At 32.3% G+C, this 24592-nt stretch overlaps 1 protein-coding gene across 13 annotated transcripts in view; it reads left to right on the forward strand.

Annotated features, from left to right (window-relative positions):
• LOC145295197 (uncharacterized) overlaps positions 1 to 24592 on the forward strand; it is a 103364-nt gene that overhangs the window by 77098 nt on the left and 1674 nt on the right. For all 13 annotated transcript variants that reach the window (XM_080141452.1, XM_080141454.1, XM_080141448.1 and 10 more), the window contains 3 exons: positions 9944 to 11010; positions 14291 to 15890; positions 23508 to 23631. In XM_080141452.1, the coding sequence (XP_079997578.1) occupies positions 9966 to 11010; positions 14291 to 15890; positions 23508 to 23631 (2769 nt within the window). In that variant the 5' untranslated portion in view covers positions 9944 to 9965. The remainder of the gene's footprint in view (positions 1 to 9943; positions 11011 to 14290; positions 15891 to 23507; positions 23632 to 24592) is intronic.

Here is a 24592-nt window from a genome sequence, read left to right on the forward strand (position 1 = left end):
AACACATGCACAGAAAAAACCAAGTACGATCCATTTACAACAGGCCTTGGTCAATTTTTTTTTTTTTTTTTTTTTTTACCCCTTAGCAGCTATTTTATTGACCAAATCAAAAGTATGCTACAGGGCCAAATACTCCATATATAAATTTTAACTCTGTAGACCAAATATTCATAGAGGAGTTTGGTAAATTTTTCACACACACCGACAAGGTCACACACATAATTTTTTCATGTGCTAAAGCGTTTTCATCTTAGATTCTACACAATTATGCAGAATGTAGAAACTATACATAAATAGAATTAAACGTAATAGTGAAATGAAATCAATCATAAGAAACCATAAAAAATGATTAATATTCAATTTTCTAAGGAATATGCAAATTAGTTAAACCTTCATGTAGTTGCTCACATATCCATGACTGAGTATATTAATTTAATTTTAATAATTTTTAAATAGAAAAAGTAAGCTTTTAATATCAATATCAGAGCGAGGAAAAAAACTCAACTTTATAGGTATATAGATTACTAGACTATCTGCGACCTGTTGGGTCAGTATACGTTATGGCTAGCTATGGAATAGTGAGTATATTATGGCAAAAACATGCGCACTTGCACATACAATAATGGCAACCATTTTTAACATAAGTTATGACTGGCCAATAATGTCTTTAAACTGTCAATTACAGAATATATTAAAGACTTTATAATAGATTAAATTGTAAACATTTTTGTTTGAAAACAATTTCAACTTGCAAAGAAAAATGCAAATAAAATTTGTAAAATGCTAATGAAAAAAAAGCAAAAGGGATTTATTTTTATATGCATACTTTAAATGCGAAAAAATTGTTGATTTAAAAAAAAAAAAAAAAAAATGTATATAACTGTTTTCATGCTTCTTGCCTCCTCATGAGAGCAGAGTTTGACACAAGATCAGTTTTTAATTTTTAATCTGTTTTCTAAAGAGGCACTTTAAACTAAGACAATGAAGATTACCTTAGTTATTACCTTCAAGATTGAGAACTGAAAAGATGAAATATAATATCGGAACAGTACTACATTTTGACAAATACGGCACAAAGATCATCAAAGGTGTGGAGAAAGTGAGGGTCATTAGTCATCTTCTACCTTACTCTTAGCTAGAATTAGTGCAGTCATCGCAGTATAACATTTACTCTAGTATTGTAAAAACGTGTAATATACATAGGTGATTTTCACCATAAAATTGTCTCCCCATGTAAAATTCATACCTTAAACATTTCAGAATTGTCAGGCAAAAGTAGTTTTTGTTTTAGTTGTATGTAGCATAAATTTATTTAGCAGTGAACTCGCTATTACATTTGCATTAACTCAGTAAATTGTAACAATTAGAATTTTGTAACCTACATTTCAGTATTTTATGATAAGATATAACATTGTATATGTTGGTATTGTTGATATATGATGCGTGTTAGAAATAAATAACATGGTATACAAAGAGAAAAGAAAGGGGTAAGGACAGTGTTTTTTTTTTTGTTTTGTTTTTTTCACAGTATTTTCGTTTAAAAATGTAAGTTGTATATTTTGACTAAAATATCCTCGTCAACTATATTCAATTATTTATGAAAAAATTCAAATTAGATTTTGTCATCAAAAAATTACTGCAAATGGGTTTTATTTAAAAAAATCTTTAGTTGCCTCACTATTTTCGGTCAAAGTAATTGAGAAAAAATAGATGCACACATTCCTACAAATATTTTTACTTTGTAAAAATATATGTATGCATTACGTAGGTCTTTATAATTCAAAGATAAATTTTAAAAAATCAAAATCTGTATTAAATTAGGGAAAAATATTGGAAGCACTCCATTAGTAGTTAAAATAAGTACTGAAACTATTGGATCATTCCATGTCAAAACATCAGCAAAAAGTTCAACTCTGCACCCACTGACACCGAATTACTTAAAATTCGGCACAAATATTCCCCTTCATGAGTTAGAAACATGTGCCAAATTATTTGGTCCGAAATCTTACCGTTCGGATTTTAGGGGAAGGAGGGTGTAAAATTTGCATATTTTGCTTCCAAATTTATACCACAAAACGTCACAGGATTTCAGTGTTTTTATACAATTAAAAAAGAAAAAATACTTCCACATATTCAATATTTCTAAAATTTGGTAGGAAGAGCATTTAGGGACTGTAGAATCTATATATTTAATTATTTTAACCCCGTACCTGATAGAAAATAAAATTTTGCTCACCCAAAAGCATGTCCTCCAAATCATCAATTTTTTACCTATGTAGCTTACGGTCAGTCCTCTTCAATTTTCATATTTTTTTTTTTTTTTTTTTTTTTATAGCATCTACTGACTGCTTAGGATCTCAAAAAAATTTTGTGAGGGTTTGTAGTCTACTTTAGAAGATATGGCTCTGTCAAGTTTATAGTTTTTTTCCCCCCTATGTGTGTGTGGTGAAAGATTGATAAAAACAATCCTAATGCAAACTCCTCAAATGTTTATATTGTGCTAAGTAATTTAAATTATTCAATAAGATAGTCTTTGTTAATTTAAAGAAAACATAATTTAAATATATTTTGCAGATATTGCATTTTTATGGTACGGATAGATTGCCTTTAATAAATGATAAACATTGACTCATGCATTAGGATCAACACTTTATAGAGTTTTTGTAGATGGCATTAAACTTTAAATAAAAAAATTATTTCCAATTGAATTAAAAAGAAGAAAAAGTTCCATTTTCACGAAACAAAAACTTTGATTTTTTTTTTTTATACATGTGAATTTTTAAAACCTAGAATATTTGTAATTGACACTAAGCATTTATATATTTTTTTATTCATAATACTTTCAATTTCATCACTTTAAAAATTCCTTATATTTTTTTACAAGTTTTCAAAAAGTTATTTTTATTAATCTAAAACTTTTTTTCATTTAGAAGAAAATAATAATAGTATACAAAGTTTAAATTATGCTGTGCACTAAATTTTGTTGTGTACATAGATTAAATTGTTTTGTATACAATTTTTTGCACAGATAATTTATCCACTTTGGACAAATGATAAACTCTACCATTTTTGGTGTTGTAGGGACATCAATAGTGCACAGAGTATTTCCTAATGGCACAAAGCATATATCTTTTAAAATCCTCTTTCCAATAAATTCCAACAAAAACCTAACAGCCAGCCATGGTTTTCCTCTGAATGTGCTGCTGCCATCGCACATAGAAATCACTTTTTTCAGAGCTTCCAACGTAATAGATGCACTGAGACTAAAGCTGCTTTCAGGACTGCCAGCAACCACTGTAAAAGAGTATTAAAAAATGCAAGAGTTCAATCCGTTAAATCCAAAGTAGCTGAGCAGCGGCTTGGTTCCCACCAGTTCTGGCAAATAGCAAATAGGATCCTGAACAGAAGCGTGCATTCTATCCCAACCATTATCAATGGTCCAGAGGTCATCTCGTCAGCATCCGACAAGGCCAAACTATTTGCCAAGAACTTTGCAGCAAATTCTACCCTATGCGACGAAGGCCATCAACTCCCCGTATTTCCTCCTACAACACGCTAGTTAACATACAAATATCTGTACGTGAGGTCGCCAAGCTAATCAAGAACCTTGATTCCAGTAAAGCAACTGGCCCTGACGGTATTCCAGTTATAGTATTAAAAAAGCTACAACCAGAAATTGCCCCCATACTTACCAAACTGTTTAAATGTTGCCTTAAGAAGTGCTTTCCAACACCCTGGAAAACCTCATCAGTATGCCCTGTATTTAAGAATTCAGGTGATAAGTCATCTCCCTCTCAATACAGACCAATAAGTCTCCTGAGTGTTATTAGTAAGTTGTTAGAATCCATATTAAATAGAGAAGTTGTCAACCACCTCAACAGAAATAACCTTCTTAGTGACACGCAATATGGCTTCCGTTCTGCAAGATCTACAGCTGTCGTGCTAACAGTTATATCACATAGAATTAGCGAATCTCTGGACAAAGGGTTCATTTCTAGGGCAATTGCTCTTGACATATCAAAGGTCTTCAATAAGGTATGATTTCTAGCCACGGTATAACTGGAAATGTTTTCTCTATCATTAAATCATTTCTCTCTGATAGGCTCATAAGAGTAGTGGTTGATGGGCAGAAATCAGAGGCCCACAGTATTAGTGCTGGAGTCCCTCAGGTGTCCATCCTGGGCCCAACTCTCTTCTTGATCTACATCACTGATCTCCCAAAACACATACTTAAATCATTCGTTGACAGCTATGCTGATGATACGACTATCTATTTATGGCAACACATCAAAGGCCGTAAATGACAACGATCTCTCTGATTCTCTCTCCTCAGATCTTGAGCGTGTGGTTCAGGGGGGGGGGGTGGAAGAGGTGGTTGATTACCTTTTAATGCATCTAAGACCAAGCTCCTTTCATTACATCATAAACGTTCTGATCCCCATCGATTGAAATGAATGGCTCTCGTCTAGGGGAGGCCCAATGTTTTGATAAGCTTCTGGGTTTGACCTTTACTCCTGATCTGAAATGGAACATATACATCAAGTCTGTGGCCAAGGTCGCTGGGAAAATGGTGGGATCCTTTTACCGCTCCAGAAGATATCTCACTAATGATGCAATTCTCTATCTGTATGAAAGCCAAGTACATCCAAGGATGGAGTACTGCTGCCACATCTGGGCAGGAGCTGCTAAAAACAGTCTATCCTGCCTTGACAGAGTACAAAATAGACTTTGTGGCTTGGTGGGGGATGACCTTTTCTCTTCCCTGCAACCTCTCTCCCACAGAAGAGACGTTGCGAGCCTGTCTCTATTTTATCGTTGTTTCCATGGCAAGTGCTCGTCTGAGCTCCATTCTCTGGAGCTTCTTTCTTAGAACTGCACGGCTGTGGAACTCTCTGCTGCTTACCTGCCCCCCCCCCCCCCGAATTCAACTTGGATGTCTTTGAATCCAACACAAACAAATTCCTGATGAACTGCCCCCTTAAGTAATGACACCTATCAAATCCCCAATACTAACTATTACTATGATACTATCCCACTGATTAGTGTGCACACAATAACCCTTATCCCAGAGAGGCTCCTGGGCCTTGATAAGTGGTGACCCCCCCCCCCCTGTAAAAAAAAAAAAAAAAAAAAATGAATGTCATGAAAAAACTGGATGCACAAACTTAATCAGCAAGTCCTTATTTTCCATATTAATTTTTAGGACCATGCCAATCCAAACGTTACTGTCATACCTGCAACAAACATTCTGAAACAACAAATTTCATTGGTTTTTCTTCAACCCTAATGGAGAAGTCATATATAAATTCATAGTTTTCATCTTCACTACATTGTTTCATGGCTATTTTATCTCTGTCAAGTGGAATAAATTGATGAAAACTTTTTGTCTCTGGAACTATGGATGCATTTTCAAATCTAATAGTGAGACTTCTCCTTGCTTCCTCAACTTCTTTTTAATCAAAACGAATTTGATTCTTTCAATTGCAGATTGGCAGTATTCATAGTTTCTGTGGAAAAGATTTGTTTGGAATTTTGTCTTCGTAGACTTTCTTTTGCTACTATCCTTTTCACTGTCCCACCTATGCCATCACATGGTTGTTTACCATGACTAGTTGCAAAGAAGTTCCATTTTGGATCAAGTCCAAAATCTTTTTGATGGTTGCATAAATTGGCAAAGTTCTTATAATTCTTGTATTGTGCTGCACAACCATCTGTAAAATATTCAATACTTTTCACATTTGGCAAATTAGCCTTGATCACCTTGATAATGTTTTTTCTGTACCATATAAACTAATGCCACATAATAGGAGTTGTCACTCATTATGTTACAAAAACATTGACATTGTTTTCAAGCTTTAAACTCTGGATCTCATCTTGAACAACAAATTTGTAATTTTTAGCAAAATCTCCCAGAAATAAAGTTTTGCTATCACTGATACCTTTTTTTTTTTTTTTTTTTTTTTTTGCTTTAAATATCTGGATTGTGATTTAGCCAAGTAAAAATGAGGTGCAAATTTATTTAATTGCAAAATAACTAAATCCACATAAGCTTGACAGGATTCCTTGTGAGTTATTAAAGTTGATCTGTCACTTGTTGTCCAATGGGAGAACTCAATAGAGTTTTCATTACCAATACATTCTTCAAGGGTGTTGTAAAGAAATTTTTCCAGCTTCTGTGATGATTTAGGACAATTTGGGCACCTATAAATCATACACTGTCTATTACTTGTATTGCAGACAATATACTTCAAGAGATCTTGATATGGTACATTCAATGGTTCCAGTAATAATTTGATGTTTTGGTGGATAGTGCATACACATACAGCATGTGTACCTTCACTACCAGCAAGGACACACCATTTTGGTCTAAGACTGCAAAATTTTGAAAACCCTAAAGATACTATTGGGTTCTGTTCCTTGAATGCTCTGAAGAGCTCATTTAGGTTGCACAATACGAGTCTCTTCTGATTAAATTATGTTTAATACTAACATAGTCTTTCCTGCCTGGTATCAGTCGAGTGTACAAAGAAAGTCTACGAAGACCAACTTTCATCTTGATAAAATGCTTGCACTAACTGTGCAATATCAGCAGGCAAAAACTTGCCTCGTTTTTATTCTGGTACAATTTGTGAGCCTTGCATACAATGTGTTCTGAAACATCAAATGCATTCATGACTTTTTTGTGTGACCAATTGGTAGGGGCAAGTGTCAAGATCTGTATTTTCATTTTAGTGGATTCCACAGTCTTCACTTTTGCTGCAAGAACCTCTATCATTTTATTAAAGCACTTAGCTTTATCTAAAAATCTCACTTTTTAATTTTAAAGGTTCATCACATAACAGCTCAGAGTCAATGTTTAATGACTTTGGTCTTAATACTTTGTATTGCAGAAGAAAGTTTTCTCTTCCCCTAAACGAGCCTTTCCAGAGTCATAAAGCCTTTTCGTTTTAATTGGAAAAATTCCAGTAGCAAAGAAACATTCATTGATATTTGTCTTCTGTTTCTGTTGAAGTAATTGCGTCAAGCTCTTGCATTTCCTCATCCGATACATGCTTTTGTTTTTCATCAAGAAGTTTGCTGATTCGTATTCGGCAATTAGTTTCTTGCCTGGAATAAGTAACAACTTAGCCTTTTTCTTTTCTTCCAACTTCAAAGAAATTGCTTTAAAACTGTCTTTACTTTGCTTCTAATGATTTTTAAATGGATTGCAACAACTCTTTTCAAGCCACTCATACTTAGTTAACAAGGTCTGCTTGTGATGGTCACAGATAGTTTGTATTTTATCCTCAAGTCCCGTCCTATAGGCTTTGTTGCATCCAAATGATCCACTGAAATTAATCCAACCTGTTTATCATGAATAAATTAGTATTTGTTTCAACTGTTAGCTCAGTACAAATAGAACAATTCATCTTTATCTAAAAAAAAAAAAAAAAAAAAAAAAATCAAAATGACAAAACTACTTCAATTATTCTGTGTACTAGTAAAAAAAATCCAAGTAGGAAGATGCCACCTTTCTCTTTGGATATTGGAGGAAAAGTAACTAATAAATATTTTAGGTGCCACAGACAAATCTGGGTCAATAGAGGGTTATTCAGAGTTCATAGTTGGCCTAATTCTAAATTTATTACAATTACTAACATTTCAGTCCTGGTGTTTGGAGATGTATGTTGAGCAGAAAAAAAATAAAAAGGAAAAAAAAAGCAGTCAATTCTTTAACTTTGACTCCTATTATGACCCTTAACATTTATTGATTGGAGCTGAAATCAAGTTATTAAGTTAGATCCATAGCCAAGGAACATATATCTAAAATTTCAAGTGTTTATACCCAAAATTGGCAGAGGAGCTTCATAGAGTTCTCAAAAGTCAAATCGTTGAACTTTGACCCCTTAACAACCAAATTTCTGGCTGAAAACAGATTACAAAGAGTTTCCCAAATCTCAGTACCCTGTATATCAAATTTCGAGTCTGTGGACTTAAGATTGACAGTTATTGCATAGGGAAATGTACACACACACACACGTTCACTTTTATAGATATATAGATAGATTACCTATCAGATCTTATGTTTAAACAAGTCTACAAAAAATTTATTGCTTCATATTTAGTGTTTTAAACTATTGAAAAATACATTTTATTATCACTTTCTTCTAAATCAAAAAAAAAAAATTTTGGTCTAATGAAAATAACTTTTTGGAAAAAAAAAAAAGTTTTATGCCATCTACAAAAACTCTATAAAGTGTTGATACTAATGCATGAGTCAATATTTATCACTTGAAGACAATCTATCCGTACCATACAAAATGCAATATCTGCAAAATATATTTAAATTATTTTCTCTTTAAATTAACAAAGACTATCTTATTAAATAGTTTTACTTAACACAATATAAACATTTGAGGAGTTTGGGAGCATTAGGATGATTGTTTTTATCAATCTTTCATTGAATTACCACACATTCATAGGGAAAAAAAACTACAAACTTGGCAGGGCCATACCTTCTAAAGTAGGCTAGAAACCCTCACCAAATTTTTTTGAGAACTTAAGCAGTCATAATAGATGCTATAAAAAAAATATGAAAATTGAAGAGGATATATTTTTTCTAGACTGACGGTAAGCTACATAGGTAAAAAATTGATGATTTGGGGAACATGCTTTTGGGTGAGCAAAATTTTATTTTCTATCAGGTATGGGGTTAAAATAATTAAATATTCAGATTCTACAGTCTCTAAATGCCCTTCCTACCAAATTTTAGAAATATTGAATATGTGGAAGTTTTTTAATTCTTAAAAATTTTTTTTTATAAAACACTGAAATCCCGTGACGTTTTGTGGTATAAATTTGGAAGCAAAATATGCATATATATGAATGGTAAAGTTTAGGACCAAATAATTTGGCACCTTTTCCTGAAGGAGAATATTTGTGCCAAATTTCAAATAATTTGGTGCCGATGGATGTAATGGCCTAGTGAATTAACATATATACTGATCAGATAAATGTGATTGACACCATAAAACTGAATCACTTTGCATAATGCTAATTTAATTCAATGTTTCTTTTGTATGTCACTGATATAAAAAAAGAACAATACACCTTGGTAAACATACAGATCAATCAATTTCATTCTCAAGGATACGCAATGTCTACAAGAAAGCAAAGGAGATAATGTGTGTAAAAACCAAAAATTTACCGTTCCCAGAAGCTAGAAAAATTGTTGAAAGCTATATGGGAACAAAAACATTTGCCAATGTTGTACTAAAACAAATCAAAAACCTCAGGACACCACTCAAATAGATAACTATAAAAAACTTATAGAAAAGTTAATAAATTTAAAACACAAATGAATAGCCATGATTTCAAGAAAATCTTTGAAGATATATTCAGCAGAAATGAAAACAACCAAACCTATTATGAAAACACGTGAAATAAATTGAACCCTCTCTGCATTCATTGTCATCTCTATCAACCTGCATGCTGATTTGGTAACTGTTGTGCCTAATTTGTTTCCCCAATAAATAATTCAAAGTGTTGTATCAAAACAATACTGCACGTTGAATTATTATTTATTCATCTTCTCAGTACAAGATCATTGAAGATAGTCTTTTACAATGAAGAGTTAAAAGCGGGAAAGAATTAGCTATAAAAAAAAATTAATAGAAAAATCAGGAAGCCCTCCTTAATATTTAAACATAAGAAAAACATTAATGTAAATGAATACCCCTGCAGAAGAGTAGTATGTGCATCGTTTGTTTCTGGTTTTAAATAATTTAAAAACATTTCATACGGTGTTAAATATTTTAGATTGCTGAACTAGTTTGAAGACACTATTAGGTAAAACTGATGTCAAAAAAATAAAAATTATGGATTAACTGAAGTATGAAATTTTTGTTTATTTTATTTTTATTTTTTTTGTTAAATTATATTAAACTTTTTTTTTTCTTTTAAGGTGAAGCCATCTGATCTTAATAATGAATCGAGGTGGGGTGAACCAATGGTCAGGTGGCAAAGAAATGTCCAACTTCGGTGATTATAATTTTGGTTATGGCAACCAATGGAACTCTACTACTCCGTCCTGGGATGGCATGGGAAGCAGTAATCTCAACACCAACACTACCAGCAACAGCAACAACAATAATAGCAGCACTCCTATCAGCAGCACATCTTCGGCTACTTACGGTGGGGGAGTCTCCAGCAATGTCAGTGGTGGCTACAAGCGTCAGTGGCAGACGGCCAATCCTGCAGAGGAGAAGAAGAGTAGCAAAATGATGAAGATGAACCAAACGTATGGGGGAAGCAACAATAACAATCAAGATCAATATGCAAATGTAGATGTGATGTATAATCATTTGGGCCAATACACCGGCAACTGGAACGAAAATAAGAAAAAAGGAAGTAACGCAAATTGGGGCACACCATCACATTTTAATTCAGGAGGTAATCAGTGGCAAGGAAAATCTCCTCAAAAAAACATGAAGAATTTTGGATACCAAGGAGGTTTCCAGAATGATTACTCTTGGGACTATTCAGCAGAGACCTATGTTGATGAAACGGACTATAGTGACTTTGGGACTGGCTATTACAATAATCAAGGTGGCTTTGAGGACTATTATGCAGAGCCACCTACTTACGGAGGAGCATTTGATCAGAAGCAACGTGGGGCAAAATTTGGTGGCCGAGGTCAGAGGGGAGGAGGTGCTTCCCGCGGTACCCGAACTGGCCAACAGTCTAGTTGGGGCCAATGGGGAACTGAAGAAAACTCTCCATTTGGACTTGGAAATGGAGGTTTATCATCATCTGGAATTTTCGGTTCTCCTCGAGGTCGTCGCGGCACTGGACGAGGTGGTGGCAACATTGGTAATGAGATCAACCGAATTCGTGAAGCTATCCGCACTGTTCAAGGTTACAGTGATATTGACTTGAGCTTTTTGCTTGATGGCTCCGAGACCTTTCAACAGGGCAACCAGTTCAACAAATCTGGCAGAACTGGCCGAGGAATGGGATATGATGGATCAGGTAAGTTTTATTTTTATTGTATATTTCCTTATCTATAATATAGATGTGTATGCAAATAAATATCCAGGGTTAGACAAAAAAATGGAAGCATTTTGTGAATTTTGCATCAATTAATAGGTGTTTTAAATCTATAAAAATTTCAAAATTATTGACTTTATATTTTCAGCAAGATATGAGATTTCTGGTGTAGTTGCAGGAATGTCTACAGAGTCCTTAAGAGGAAAAAATGTGCTAGTCCAAAGCCCCTCCTCCTCCAACACTTGTCATATCTAAATTCAGTTGCACTATATAAATTTTAATAAAAATCTGCTGCCTATTTAGAGATATACTTGATTATAAAACAAGACTACAGAAAAATCTTTATACATACTCGTCATGGAATGAAGATATCATATTCTAAAAATTACGTAAATTGATCAAGTCATTTTTTTTTTTTTTTAATCAAATCTGATTTTTTGCAATTAAAGTTTTAATTATTTTCAATGCAAAAAAAATCTCTGTAGTTGAATTGTTGCCCTTGAATTTTGGGAAAATTTAAAACAATATGGTTACTGCTGGTCTCCTTATTATGGCTGTCTAATATAATTTGATTTTCTTAATTAAAAAACACTACTTGATCAATTAACGTGAGTTTTTGAATAAAAATTTTCCTGTATATTTTTTGTTTTATCAAATGTAATTCTAAATAAGCACCATATTCTTTTTTACTCTGAAGTGAAACTGAATTATTGAGATATGACCAGTGTTGGAAAGGGGAGGCAGAAAAGATCTTGTAGACATTCCTGGGACCACGCCAGAAAAAGTACCTTGCTAAATTGATAAAACCAACATTTTTGTAATTTTTCAATTTTTAATAACACCTATTAATTGATGCAAAATTCACAAGGTGTTTCCATTATTTTGTCCAACCTCTGTATGTTTATTATTTATAATCAGATTTTCAGGGTTTAATAGATATTAACTTTTTTACTTGAAAGCATGTTTAAATAAACAATAGAAAATTAGATCCCAGTGACCATGCCTTTATTCATTTTTAAAAGTCCAGTTCTTTACGGTCCGTTTTATCATTACTCAAATTACAGCATTGTATATCTTTAAAATATATAACTTGGTATTTTGATTGAATGATGAAGAAACAGACCATGAATACAAAGACAGTGTTTGAGACAATTTGATAAAATTTGTTTTTTATTTTAGAACCATTTGAAATATTTAATAGTGATAATGATACTATTGGTTGCTTTTTTTGTACCAGATTAAAAAATAACTGTAAATCTTAGCTACAGCTCAGTGCTCCTTAAAAGCTGGAGGATGTGAACTGGAGAATAGTGATGGAAATGTGACAGCAGAGGAAACATCATAGCAGGCAGTGTGTCTACACAACAAAATTTGTTTAGCAACTACAAAAACTGTGGCATGGCAATAGGACGAAAGATGGGCATTGGAATCGAGACTAAGAAAGCACTGAACAAGGATTTTTGCTATTTGTACAAGAATTACAACTAAAGAACTAAGAAAACTGCTTTATAAAAGCTACTTATACCACGGAAGATGTGGTTCTTCTCAGGACCAGTTGCACAATGCACAAAGCAATGCGTGACTAGTTTACAGTCCTTACAAAATTCTGTGTCAAAAAATACCAAATTCATTCAAATTTTTTAATGTTTCCAGTGAAGGCCAGATCATGCCTCCCCACATTTTCAAAAAGGGGCTCTGACTCAATTCAGATGGCTAATATTGAGCTACTGTTAAGTGCTGGATGGAGAGAATTGCTACAGAAAGGCTATATATATATATATATATATGGCAGCAGCAGAAGTCAACATTGTGCTATACCTCTGAGAAACCCCAGAAGTAGCTGTCTGAGAATTATAATTTTACCAGTCTCAACATGTCATACCCCTCTCTCCCATCACTCGATTCCAACCTCATGGACAATGTCTAGAGTACAGTTGAGAAAAATATCAGTCAAAGATGAGTTGATTACCAAAGTTTAAACTAGTGTTCAAGCATCTCTCAAAGGACATCACGAAGGCTGTGTCTTAGGTTTAGGCTCTGCCTGTGGTTAAAACTTGGGCGGTTCCTTTGAATGAGCTGTACTCAGCAAAAGGTCTCCTGAGATACGTTTTTAATTTTGAGAATGCATCAATTATTGACCAACATATGATGTTTTGTCTCTCCTTCTTATAAAAGTGTCAAATTTGTCCTGAACACCCTGTATTGTTTGAGCAAAATTATAAAGAAAAATATATTTTACCTGTCATTTTCTTTTCCTCCTCTGCACACATCTAAGCTTGTCTTTGAAGCTTGCATCACCATGCAATACACATTCTCAATCCTCACCAACCAAATTTCATTTTCATATATCGTCATACTGTGTATGTGTATATATATATATATATATATATATATATATATATATATATATATGCCTGATTGACGACTCTTCCTGTGGTTGACAATAGTAATGCTTAGCTGGTTAGTAAAGACAGAACGTAGCCCAAACTTATTCCATTCATTCCCAACTCTTGCAATAACACTCGTACTATCATCTCCTCATATTGCATTGGTATCACCAAGGTAACAAAATGTATGGACAACCTTAATAGCTTCGCTATTCAAATATAATTTTTCCATACCTCAGTTTTCATCCGTCTCCTTTATGTTTGACCTTTTGCACACAGACTGGTTATCTTCTCTTAACCTACCTCTACTTCTATTGCACTTCTTGTATACCCAATGTTTGAATATTTCATTTGATAGTTCTAAGTGTCTTTAACATTTGATTCTCTTGGAATAAAACTTCTAACAATTCACTCATTCTATTTACCTTTTGATACAATCGAAATGATGTGATATGTTGATTTTGAATTAAAAATATCCATGAAACTGATGTTATATATTTTTCTTTATCAATGTTATTCTGATCAGGAAGTTTGTACATTTTTCAATACCTGAAAAGGCATAAGAAATTTTCGTTTAGTAATATTTATAATAAAGGTTTGGATTTGTTTTAACCATTTTTCTAATGAAACATGTTATTTTTTGTAACAAAATTATGATAATACTTGTACTATTTAGCACATGAATGAACAAAAAGAACAGGGTTCATACCTTTTCCAAGTGTTATTACTAATATTGAACATGTTTCATATTCAGGCAATGCTGGATGAATATGGTAATGAATACATAAATGTACTCCTTTTTAGTTTCTCAAAAATTGTATTGATGCCTATGAACAGCTGAGTATTTACATTAATGATTATCTTTTTCTTTTCAGTTAAAAGAGGTGGCCTCTCACTTAGAGGCAAACTCCAGCGAGGCTCTTGGACCAATTTTGGAGATCGCAGTGCACTGAGAGGTGGAGCACGAGGTATGGGCCGGGGTGCCACTCGTGGGGTCCGAGGAAAATTTGGAAAGGCGAGTCCTTTGCAGAATGTCAATGTACCTGCAGATCCTTCCAAGATGTCTACGTCTGAGAAGATCAAGTATTTCTCTCTCTGGCTGAAGCACGACTACCCCAAGTGCAATGCTATTCAGACTGTGGAGAATGCAATGACGAGTTGCAAGTTGAAGCTGCAGCATAGCTATGATGTGGAAGAATTAGTTCGCATTGGAGGCAGGTCGATGTACACTGCTAAGCTAACTCTTGAAAACAAGTTCTTAGCCAGAGCTGTTGCAGCCAGTAAGAAAGATCTCAAACACGAAGTCTACAAGAAGGCAGTTGAGGTTCTTACGAAGCAAAACATTGGATCCATTATGAAGTTGAAAGATCCAGGACCCGAAAAAATGAGGGAAGAACTTACAAACACACTGAGTAAAACTCAAACTGATGCTGCATGGGAGAAAGTGGTTGATATTTGCACAGAGAAGGGCTTAAATAGTGATGGAGAGGTAAAGTTTCATGGCACTGACCTCCAGATTGGTTTCCAGCAGGTAATGGCCCAACTGAAGAGTAGCACTCCACAACCAGATAATGAAATCTCTGCCTTCATCCAAGCCTTTTCTGCCTCTCATTGCACACTAGACCACACGTACACTCCTACGGATTCTCGACTGCCAAATGGGAAGGCTCTCTTTCATGGTTGTGTGACCATTGCTGATGTAGTCGTTGGACGTGGCATAGGTTGCAAAAAGAAGGATGCCAAGCATGAGGCTTATAAACAAGCTGTTGACTTTCTCAAAGAAAATTCCCTAGAGACTGTTCTCAAAGGAAACAAAAAAGCCCCTGTCGAACATTCTGGTTATAGTATTACCAGTAATGACTTGAAATCACCTCGTTCGTCAAGTGAAGCGGCAACATTCACAGATTTGGCGTCAAAGCTTGAAGCGTTGATAAAATTAATGAAAGAGTTAGCCTATCGTTCAAACACTGTTAACACTGTTGACACAATGGCTGTTCAGTGTTGCCTGGCTCCAACCTGTCTTTATCGCAAAGTTGACGCTGACAACCAGAAGCGGACCCTTGCATGTGAACTCTATCTGGACAATTTATTAATAGCTAGTGGTGAAGGGGAGACTAGGAAAGATGCACAGATTAATGCCTACACAAATGCCTGGGATGTTCTCAGCACGAACACCCCCAATTATTTAATCAGTGAGCATCACATGCTCACGATCAAGGATAAACTTGACCCCATGGTCATTGATATTGTTGTGAAAGGATTTGGAAAATATGGAGAATCTAATCTGCCCCGTCTGAGGCGACTTAAAATTCAAACCCCGGAGAGCTGTAAATCTCTTGAGGAATTGGTCATCATGGAACATGAAGACTGGAAATATGACCGCCAGCGGCATGCCTTCTGCATCTTGAATAATAGTTCTACCATGTGTGGCATGTTGATGGAATGGGAAATTGAACCACAAGGGGATATGTTCAAGTAAGTATGAACTGACATTTTCTGCACTGTTACGTTTTATCAAGCATGAATGAACATAAATCTTTGGATTATATTTCAGGTATTTCTAGATAAGATATTGCTATTATATGTTTTGTATTGTTTTAAAAGGGATTATGTTCTGTGGTAGCGATTGCAATTGGGTGTTCATTACTTCTTTCCTCTTAAAAAGTCATCATTTGCCACAATTTGAAATGTGCTTTATATTTCTTCAAACCACAGCTCAACAGACTAGATTTGATCCAAGCAAATGCTTGTAACAAATTACATCAAGCAACATTCATTGGGTGTGTAATGTCAACAACTAAAAATAATAAGACATTACAAATTTGCAAAGGTCAACAAACGTTTTTATACCCTGTCCATTGGCAAAGGCTATTGGAGGTATCAGAGATGGAAGTATTGAAATTCTTTTATCATCCTTTGTTGGCAGCTGATGAAGACAAAGTATCACATATGCAATCCTGCATATGAAGTGATATATATATATGTGCGTGTGTGCGCGTGTGTATGTGTGTCTTTTTGTATGGAATGGGTGAAAAATTTATTGATTCCATATGTTTTAATATATGCCTTCAGATAAGCCAGCAGAAGTTGTTTTCACATTGAAGAAAGCATCACAAACGACCAAATTAATGACTAAATGAGTTGGTGTCTTAATGAATTGAATAAATTCATCTTTTCAGAAACTTATGTTAAGTTCTGTGGAAGGACTAAGCACAACTTTTCTTCAATATGATTTCGCAAGAAAGGAATCAAATCTAGTGAATTACAATTTAGTCTAAGTGTTTGATTTTCAAGAATTTGCACTTCATATATATATGTAAGAATAATGGGGTAAAAAATATATTTTTAAAACTTTTTTTCACTTGATTTTGTAAGAATAGAATAACATTTTTTATAATTGATGTATCAAAAAATATTTTTAAAACAATTTGGATCTTCATTCAACTAGCGGAATTTAAATATCGAAATATTGAATTTCAAATATAACCAATAGTATCTGCTTATTGTCATGTTGCAATAATGAAAATATCCCTAAGTTACGAAAAAAGAGAATTAAAAATTAATGAACACAATTTTCAAAGACAATTAGCCAAAATTCAGTTTTACTAAATTGGCCAAAGATTTCCAGTTTTCGGAAAATATTTACTTTTTTGTGTTGATTTTGAACTGATTTTTTTTTTTTTTTTAAATTCAATTTTTGCTTATTGTCTTATCGGTTTATGTAATTTTTGGATATGTTCATTACTGTGACATGACAATTAAGTAGATACCTTTTTAGTTTTACTTGAAATTCAATATTTTGATTTTTGAATTTTGCTATTATAATGAAGAACCCATAATTTAAATAGAAAAATAAAACTTTTCAACCGTTTTGATCAGCAATAAGTATTTTATGTGAAAATTTGAGATTTTTTAATTTAATGGTTCAATGTTTATTCCCATTAAAAATTTGTTTCAAAAACAAATTGTCGAAATTGGACAAACTTTAATTTACAGAGGAGAAAGTTTAGAGATCCATTAGAAGAGTAGCAAAATGATGAAGATGAACCAAACGCATGGGGGAAGCAACAATAACAGCACATGTATACCCGATCTTTCGAGGAAAGTTAAAGTACATACAAGACATGTTTTCATGTACATATATAAAACATGTATATGGATAAAAGTATTAACCTATTTAATCTCATTTAATTTTAAGGATAGTATGCTTCATTTAGGATACAGTCAATACAATTAAATAAGATTCTGGATGAGTCAACAAAAATATTTAACAAATGACACACACCATTGTTGTCCGGTTTTGAGTAAGGCACCTTATGACCTTTTGCACCCACTGTATAACACTATATTTAAATTATTTTCCAACATTTTATAACAATCAATTTTTAGGATGAGCTGAAATATTCAGCATTGATTGGGTGGGAAAAGATGTAAGTAAACTGACGTTTATTGAAATTTTTGTAAATTTATAGTTTTTAGCTCTCCTCAAGGTATAACCGGCATTTCCCCATGTATTCTGGCTTCCAACCCTGAATCCCTTATTAATATTTCTATTTTTTATTTTCTATAGTTTTCAAATTATTAATCAAGTAAAACTCGTTTGACATTCACCAAAAAAAAATATAGCAAACAGACTCCACTATAATTTTGTAACTTTTTTTTTTTTTTTTACAAGATGGTCACCACTTATCAAGGCCCAGAAGCCACTCGGGGATGAGGGTTATATTTATCCTGTAAAATTTTGGAATATATATATATATATATATATATATATATATATATATATATAAGTGAAAGTGTGTGTGTCTACATTTCCCTACGCAATAACTCTGTCAATTTTCAGTCTACTAACTCAAAATTTTACATGCAAGGTATTGAGATTTGGGAAAATCTTTCTAATTGGTTTTTGACCAAAAATTTGGCTGTTAAGGGGTCAAAGTTCAACAATTTGACCTTTGAGAACTCTACCAAACTCCTGTTAATTTTGAGTCTGAACACTTGAAATTTTAGATATAGGTTACTTGGACATGGATCTAACTTTATAATTTGATTTGAGCCCAAAACAAGAATCAAAATTGGGGTCAAAGTTAAAAATTTTTTATCTCTGCGGTCTCTAACAAATAAGTCAGCCAATTTTTGGTCTAAACATTTAAAATTTTACATAAAGTGTATTCAGACATAGGGCAAGCTTTTTAATTTTTTTTTTTTTTTTTTTTTTCTGAAAATTTAGATTCTAAGGGGTCAGAGTTCAAAAGATTTGACCTTTGCGGTTTCTAACAAACTATTAGGCCAATTTTGGGTCTAAACATTGTAAATTTTACATTTCAGACTTTCAGCAAGCTTTTTAATAATTTTTGGGGCAAAAATTTGGCTGCCAAGAGGTCAAAGTTGAAAGAGTTGACCTTTGCAGACTCTACCAAACTCCTCCACCAGCTTTGGGTCTAAACACTTGAAATTTTAGATGTAGGTTACTTAGACATGGGTTAAACATTTTAATTTGATTTGAGCCCAAAACAAATGTTAAGGGGGTCAAAATTAGGGTCAAAGTAAAAGAAAATTTGACCTCTGTGGTTGCTAGCAACTTTTCTCTGTGGTAGTTAAGGAGGCCTATTATATAGAAAGGCATTATCATACATATGCATATAAAGTTAACAATGCATAGGGCCCGAGCAAAGCTAGGCTGAACTGCTAGTATATATATATATATATATATATATATATGAAAATCTTCAAAACTGGACACGTTTGTGAAGAAACCCAATTTAATTTAAATTTCATCTTATGCAATATCAGAAGTTGAGCATTCTAAGGGGTGTAATTATACTTATTGTTTATCAATAGTTATGGTCCTTTTGTCTGTTGGATATTTCTCAGCTAATCAAGATCAAATATTTTTTCTTTTTAAAAACTTCATTGTGCAACTTGTCAAATAAACTAAAGAAAAAGATTCCATCCTATTTCTACATAAAATAAGTTAGATTAATTCAAAATAAATTAGATGGAGCATTTCATTAGCAAACTTCAAAAAGAGGCTTTGTGAGGACAGCAGCATAGATGACTATTGGAAGAGTATCTACATAGATGACAACATATTATACTCCCGTTTTTGTTGACACAGACACACAAGTAAACTGTCAAGATAATTGAATGCTGTTCAATACTCAATTATCCTAGCATATCTTGTGTATTCATTCCTTGAGTTTCAGGCTAATGCACTCATCACTGGAAAATGAATTACAAAATGAATAACTTATTTAATGTTTTAGCATAAACTTGGTTAGCCTAAATATTTTATAAAATTCATCTAAATAAGGAGAAAATTTAGCATGTTTTTTGAAAAAGTAGTCTTTGAATCTCCTTAGCCTTTGGTAGTTTAGTTCTTACTGCTAAACAGGCAAATGTGTGAATGACAATATTTTTTGTCATCTGTTGTGAAACACAAGATTATAAAAAGTTTTTGTCCATTACACACATATTTTCCTTTCTATAGCAAATCTAAAATAAAATTTATGCAATAAAAAAAAAAATCAAAATAAATGGCAATAAATACATTATCAGATAACACCATGTTGATATTTGATTTTGTACTCAGCTCAAACAATCACATTGCCAAGATATAAGAGGCTAAGAATTAGGAGCCAGATTTATAAGGGTATCTTATGTGGGGAGATGTGCAGTGAGATGTCTATTCACATATTTAAATTTCTGCATATTGGTATTGTCAGGAACAGAAAGAGAATCCCAAAGGCAAGGTAGCTTGCTTTTTATGAATTTAAGGGTTTTACACTCTTAAATTCATAAAAAACTAGCTATAACAATCAACAAAACAAAAAAAAAAGAAAATACAGAAATAAAAGTAAAGACTCCTGACCAATCCAGTTATATATATATATATATATATATAAATAAATGCGAGCATGAAAAGTAATATAGTTTAGCTTAAACATAGAAAAGTAAAAGACTAGTTGTTAAAACTGGAAAAGAAAAGGACAAAGTATTCTAGTAAAAAATATAATAAATTTATATCTTAAAATATTGCGGCATTAAGAACTGATTATTATAATGTTATAAACTAAAAAAAAATTCTTAATGCTGCAATCTTGTTCTTTTCTTTTCCAGTTTTATAACAGCTAGTCCTTTACTTTGAAATGTTTAGCTTAACCATTTCATGCTTGCATTTTTCTATTGTAATCCATGATTTTTCCAGGCTTCCAGTAAATTCACTTGTTTTTTGTTTAATTTGTCTTATTTTTTCTCCCATAAACATACACATATGTAATGATAATGTACGGCACTCGTCTGCTTTCAATAAAATCCCCCTCCCACCAATTATCTCTTTCATGCTTTCATTTTCTGTTTCACTTGCACTGCTATTGCGAAAAGAAGTAACATTAATAGCAACAGTAGTCACTGAAGCGGCGTGGTTGCTATGGAAACTAGTCATAAAAAACATTGGTTACCTCCTTGCGTTTTATGATTTTGAACACCAGTAAATTCATCATAACTTTTGTTTTACTAATGAAAATTGAATTTTTTTTTTTTTTTTCACAATATAGCTGAGAAAGTGATCTATAAACTGTAATAATTGTTTGAAATAGCAATACACATGGCCGTTAAAACGCTTTGGATAATCACGGATTTCAAGGGGTTTCTGCTAAAGTAGTCATATTTTAAAAACCAAAGCACTTTAAGTCTTTAAAATACCATCGTTTTGTTAAAAAATGAATATACTTTCAAATGAATTAGTAAATAATAACATACATTATATATTTTTAGAGTTTTAAACAAATAAAGTGATAAAAATTTGAACATCATAAAACAGCATTTTTGGTAAGATTTTGTAACGACCCCCCCCCCCTTTCTAAACATTCGTATCGTGTTTCTGTGAAGAATTTTTTAATGAAATTTGGAAATTAGCCAAAAGAGATGTCATTTTTAATAATTTCGAGTGTCCGAAATTCATTTGACCACTCGTTTTTTTTTTGTTAAAAAGAGATTTTAAAATGATGAGTATTGAAAATTTTGAAAATAATTTTCTTTGGACACTCACTATTAAATAAAACAATCTTTTTACTATGTTTATTCATTAAAAAGATGATTGAACAATGTTTTCTCTAGTGGTACGTAGCAATTTAAAAACATAATATCCAAAAAAATCATTATGAATTTGAATCAAGACTTCTATAGTATTAGTGATAGCAGCAGCGGCGATAACATGGCGTAAACAGACGTTTTGTTTTTATTTTTATTCCAAATCGATTTTTTTTTTTTTTTTTTTTTTTTTTTTTTTTTTTTAATTGAAAATATGGTTATAAAAAAAAATTCTTACATGTTAGAGCTATTTTGTTATCAACCGTACAAATATTTTTAAAAATTGGGTAGTAGTGAATTTTAAAATATTTTAACAAGCAAAAATGTGAATTATGATTGTTTTGGTTCACGTGTATGAACGGTAACACACACTTCTAATTTTTGTCCCTTAAAAAATGTTTTCAGTAAATTATTATCGAATGGAAACTAATCTACCCGATTATTAAAAAAATCAAATAAAATAAAAAAAAAAATAATCAATATTTAAATACTTGTAGGAGGTGCTCAGTTAAAAAATCAAAACGGCAGGAAAAGACATGAAATGTAATTAAAAATCAAAATAACATTAATTCAAAATTTTTAACAATTTGTCAGCTTTAGCAAAACCTTGTTTCTTTTTTTATATTTAAATAGAATTTAAATATTTGATATTTTTCTAAGCATCATGTTTTCTGTTAGAGGGATGTCATAATTCTTGTAAAGTTTCACAATGGGTATCAAACATCCTCTTCAAGAAAAAAAAAAAAACTTGCTAAATTCTATGTCTAATCCTAGGTATGAGTGGCAAACCTCCTCCTAAAACCTTTAGCCTTAACAATAACACTAAGTACAAGTGACAGAGCTCCCCACTAAACAAACTTCCTCTGTGAGTTCATATAAGCGTAAAAAAAAAAGCATAAAAAACATTTAAAGAAAGTGCACATGATTAATCTCCCATAAAAAATAAATTGGTCAACTGTCCTAAAACGCTAGGATCATCTTGAAATGGTGAATTATTTTACATTTATATGAAACCAACCCTCACTCTAAATTCTAAAATTGAAAACAAACAAAAAAACACCCAGGATTTATCTATCATAGGAAAAGGGGTGGGGTAACTGCCCTAAAACGCTTGAATGATTCAAAATGGGAAATCATTTTACATAAAATTCTAAAATAATTTTTGTTTCTTTTAATGTTTTTCAAGTTGTTCACATGCAAATGTCTATAAAGGTAGAATCACATTTTGGAGAGGTGGTCAGATGGGGAGGGGTAGCAGAAGGTATGAATCTACAATAATACCAAAGAAATATTGCAATATATTCATTTTTAACCAATCCTAGATTTCGATTTCAGTTTTTGGCACATAAAATGCATTACAACTAAACTTTGAGTTCTCTAACTTTTCTTTTAATGAATACATGGCATTTTTAAGCAATCGCAGCATATTTATGTGCATTTACTGCAGATTATTTGGAAACCAGTCATTTCTGGAGATTTTCAGTAGCATATCCAGATTCTTTGCCCCAAAATACACTTATATGGCAAATTTGATTGCTTAGTCTTGTTTTAACAAAGATATAGCATTTTTACTGAAAAAGTAGTGCAAAAAATGTGACAAAACGTATATGGTCTTAAAGAGGGGAAAATATATAAACACGCAGCGCATAAAAAGTCATAACTTCCTTGATTTTAATTATATTTTAAAAATTTAAAGATTCTTTCTTAGCTTATCAAGCTCTTTCTATATATACCAATATTGAAATATTTTAAGCCATTTAAATCTTTTCATCTGTATTGCTATTTGAAATTTGGTCATAAAATGAGTGAGCGGTGAAGCTTTAAAGCAGTTCTAAATGACTAAAACTGCCACTTAACCATATATTCAAATACTACTGTGTTTGAATGATTATATATATACACACATATTGATGTGTGTATAAGTTTTATTCATGCATAATTTTTATTAATCTTTCTTTTTTTTTTTTTTTTTTTTTTTTTTCTTCACCCTCTATTTGTCAGATGTAAAATGTTCATCCAGAAGAAGGCCGTTGCTGAAGCGTCTGCATCATCCAAGAATAATGCTCGTAACACTGCTGCTGCCATTGCTCTGATGAAACTCTACCAGACCCAAGATGTGATTCGGGTAATTTCCCTTTGTGTTGTTGAATGTATAGTATTTCTGGGATGAGGAATTTTCATATTATTTATAATTAGCATTCTGGAGACGGCTATTATGTTAGTTCAAAGTATGCGGGTTCTCTTGAAGTTTTCACTTAAATCCTGAAAGAAAACGATAGAAAAAAAGGTAGCAAAATGATTTAGCAAGTTGACTGAAAAAAATGTGACTTGAATGGTGTTGGGTTAAAAAATTCATGATGATTTCTGAGTTTAAATCATCTGAAGAAGACCATGGTGTGTTTGAATCAGTTGATCTCATGACTTTATCTGATTTTCAAGGCCACATTTCTATCTTGAAATTAATTTTTCTTAGAAATCTAAAACTGAATATTTAATCTCAATGCTTTTATCATATGATTCAATATCTCTTACAACATAGTTGCAAATGTTCTTAGAAATCTTCCATAGATCAAAAATATATTAAATATTTTTTGAAACTATTGGATGAAAATATTGAACATGATATGATTTTATTAATAACAATAGTGTTTAATGCAATGTATTTCTTTTTTTATTGTTTAAAGTTGGAAGTTAGAAATACCTTATAACAAACAAATAATCCTTGAGTCTAGCCATAGAAAGAGCTAACACTGCCCTTCACCAACTGATGAACTCCTGTTCAACTAATTGGAGCCTTTTTTATCCCCTCCCCTGCATTTATGAAACATTTTAGGTATTATACAAATGGAAAAGTTATTTTAAGATTTAGTATTTGTTTGCTTCCATTAAAATTAGAAAATAAATTTACTTTTTTAGTTTTTGGTTGAGATCTTAATCATTGCTATAAAGTTTTTTAGTAGTTTGATAGTAGTTTTCTAAAAAAGTTTAATGTAAAATTTAATTTTTTTATCGCTTCAACTTAAATAATTTGGTTAACTAAAATGCAGTTCCAGAATTTTTAGCTGAACACTCATTTATGTTAAACT

The sequence above is a fragment of the Euprymna scolopes genome, chromosome 2 (genome assembly GCF_053919585.1).
Source record: "Euprymna scolopes isolate OS-2025 chromosome 2, ASM5391958v1, whole genome shotgun sequence".
NCBI lineage: Eukaryota > Metazoa > Mollusca > Cephalopoda > Sepiida > Sepiolidae > Euprymna > Euprymna scolopes.